The following is a 2,280-nucleotide window of genomic DNA, read 5'->3' as shown; positions in this document are numbered from 1 at the left end:
TTCTAAATTTTTATTATGAATGCATTTATTCAATAATCACTAACTTTTCTGATATACATTGATGCATGAAGAAAAGTCAGATTCTATGTGTTTTAAAAATTTAAGTGAGATTTCCAAAATATTGGCTGGAAAACTCATGACATAAATAACAACAACAACTTACCACTTGTATTAAATGCCATGCAGCACACTGGCTTCTCATGGGCAGGGAAGTGGGCCACAATACCATCACTGTCAGAATCCTCACTCACAAGCACCTTCACAGAAGGAATCAAGAAAAATGGAGGTTAATATTTTCTCACCCATAACTGACCTTGAATTGAAGATAATACACAGGTACATCACAATACCCTTGACCAAATAACATTCCTACACTATACCAAAAGATTGTTCTTGTCAATATTAAGGTTAGAATTCTACTTTAGGAATGAAGAAAAAATATAAAACGTCCACATCAGTTAAATAAACCCTAAAAGCAGATTACAGAAACAATTATTTCTTCAGGTATAGGCCCAGGAAACAAAAGCACAAAATCAAGTGTTTTCAAATTTTCACAAAATATAATCACATAGAGCTTTACGCAAGGACAGGAAATACAGTTCTTAGTGTGTTACAGGCTCTGCTGGAAAATCACAAATTTCTGGCCATTATTGAAACAATACATGAGAGAGAACAGAGAAAAATAATATATTAACTTAAACACAAACAAACAGCCTTTTAATAGGGGAATAACCCAATAAAATTTTTATGTTAAAGTACAAAAGGTGTAGTCTTGAACTTATAGTTTATAGACAGACACAGAGCTTCTTTGAAACTACTACCACATCACAAAAGCAAAGTACATTAGAAAAGGTAGTTTTGTATCTCAAATGGAATTTCTTTTATTTATTCCCCTTGATTTTTATAGGTATAGTGAAATATAATTTACATTCCACACAATTTTCACATTGTAAGTGTACTGTTCAACAATTTTTAAGAAATGTTTTACTTAATTTATTATGCCAATATAGTATCACGATATTTAGACACAGAGAAATTTAATTTTAAGTAACTTAGGAAGTAGTCCAACACTAGCAATGTTAATTTTTTCCTTCCAAAAAAGCCCTATGATGTGTAAAACACTATCCTAGGTGCTCACAATGTAAACCAAATGTTATACCTGCCCTGAAAGATACAGAGTAAATGACTAGAGGTATTTTATCAGTTATGACTCATTTGCAAAAATTACCCAAAAACCAACATACTTAAGTACCGAGATAGTACTTTTACGTGTGAAAGCTTTACAGAGATATAATTTACATAGAATAAAAGTCATCCATTTGAACTTTACAGTTCAATGATTCCATACAATACTTATAACCGTCACAAGAAATGATGTCTGAAATGACATCTTTTCCGAACTTTATGCTTTAATTTTTTTGCCTTATTGCCCTGGCTAGAATCTCTAGTCTGGCTACAAATATCAATTATGTCGATTTTTTTCAAAGAACCAAATTTGGATTTTCTCCAATATTCCAATGTTTGTTGTTTCATCGATTTCTGTTCAGGTATTTATTATATGCTTCATTTGTCTTGCATTGATTATGATTTGCTCTTTTTATATTCTTTTAAGGGAAAAGCTTAGATTATTAATTTTACAACATTCTCCTTTCATAATATAAAAGCATTTAAAGCTGTAGATTTTCCTCAGTGCAATACTATAGCATTTGGTAGGTTCTATTTTCATGTTCATTCAAAATATTTTCTAATGTTTTTATTCTTTTCTTTGACTCATGAGTAATTTACAAATGTGTTGTTTTATTTCTAAATATTTGAGATTCCCCAAATTTAATTCTATTAGTGATTTCCATTGTGCTTAGAGAACATATTTTGTAAGATTTTAATCCTTTTAAAGTTACTGAGATTTGTTTTATCGCCAAGCATATGCTCTATCATGTAGAATGTGCACTCTATAGGTTTTGGGTGGAGTGTTACATCAATTTGGTTAATAGTGTTAATCGAGTTAACTCTTTTCTAATTTTCTGTCTAGTTGCTCTATTAGTTTTTAAAAGAAAAACAGGCATACAAATTTACTCGTGAGCATAGGTAAAATCTCAGAGTGATAACCCCTACCAATTATTGAGAGTATTGAAATCTTGAGCTGTAATCATGAGCTAAAATTTCTCCTTTCAGTTCTGTCAGAAGTTGACTAATATTTGTAGGGGCTCTGTTGTTAGCTATTTATATACTAATAATTGTTTTATTATTTTATACACATTAATTGCTTTATCTGTATCATAT

The 2,280-nt window shown here is 30.4% G+C and overlaps 1 protein-coding gene across 3 annotated transcripts in view; it reads right to left on the bottom strand.

Annotated features, from left to right (window-relative positions):
- The window catches only part of BCAS3 (breast carcinoma amplified sequence 3), a 507,686-nt gene that overhangs the window by 443,240 nt on the left and 62,166 nt on the right, over positions 1–2,280 (bottom strand). For all 3 annotated transcript variants that reach the window (XM_012648451.1, XM_012648453.1, XM_012648452.1), the window contains exon 6: positions 164–257. In XM_012648451.1, coding sequence (XP_012503905.1) covers positions 164–257 — 94 coding nt within the window. The remainder of the gene's footprint in view (positions 1–163; positions 258–2,280) is intronic.

Source organism: Propithecus coquereli, unplaced genomic scaffold, assembly GCF_000956105.1.
Source record: "Propithecus coquereli isolate 6110/MARCELLA unplaced genomic scaffold, Pcoq_1.0 Scaffold285, whole genome shotgun sequence".
NCBI classification, from domain to species: domain Eukaryota; kingdom Metazoa; phylum Chordata; class Mammalia; order Primates; family Indriidae; genus Propithecus; species Propithecus coquereli.
The sequence above is the reverse complement of the archived record's forward strand: the minus strand, read 5'-3'. Positions and strand labels throughout refer to the sequence as shown.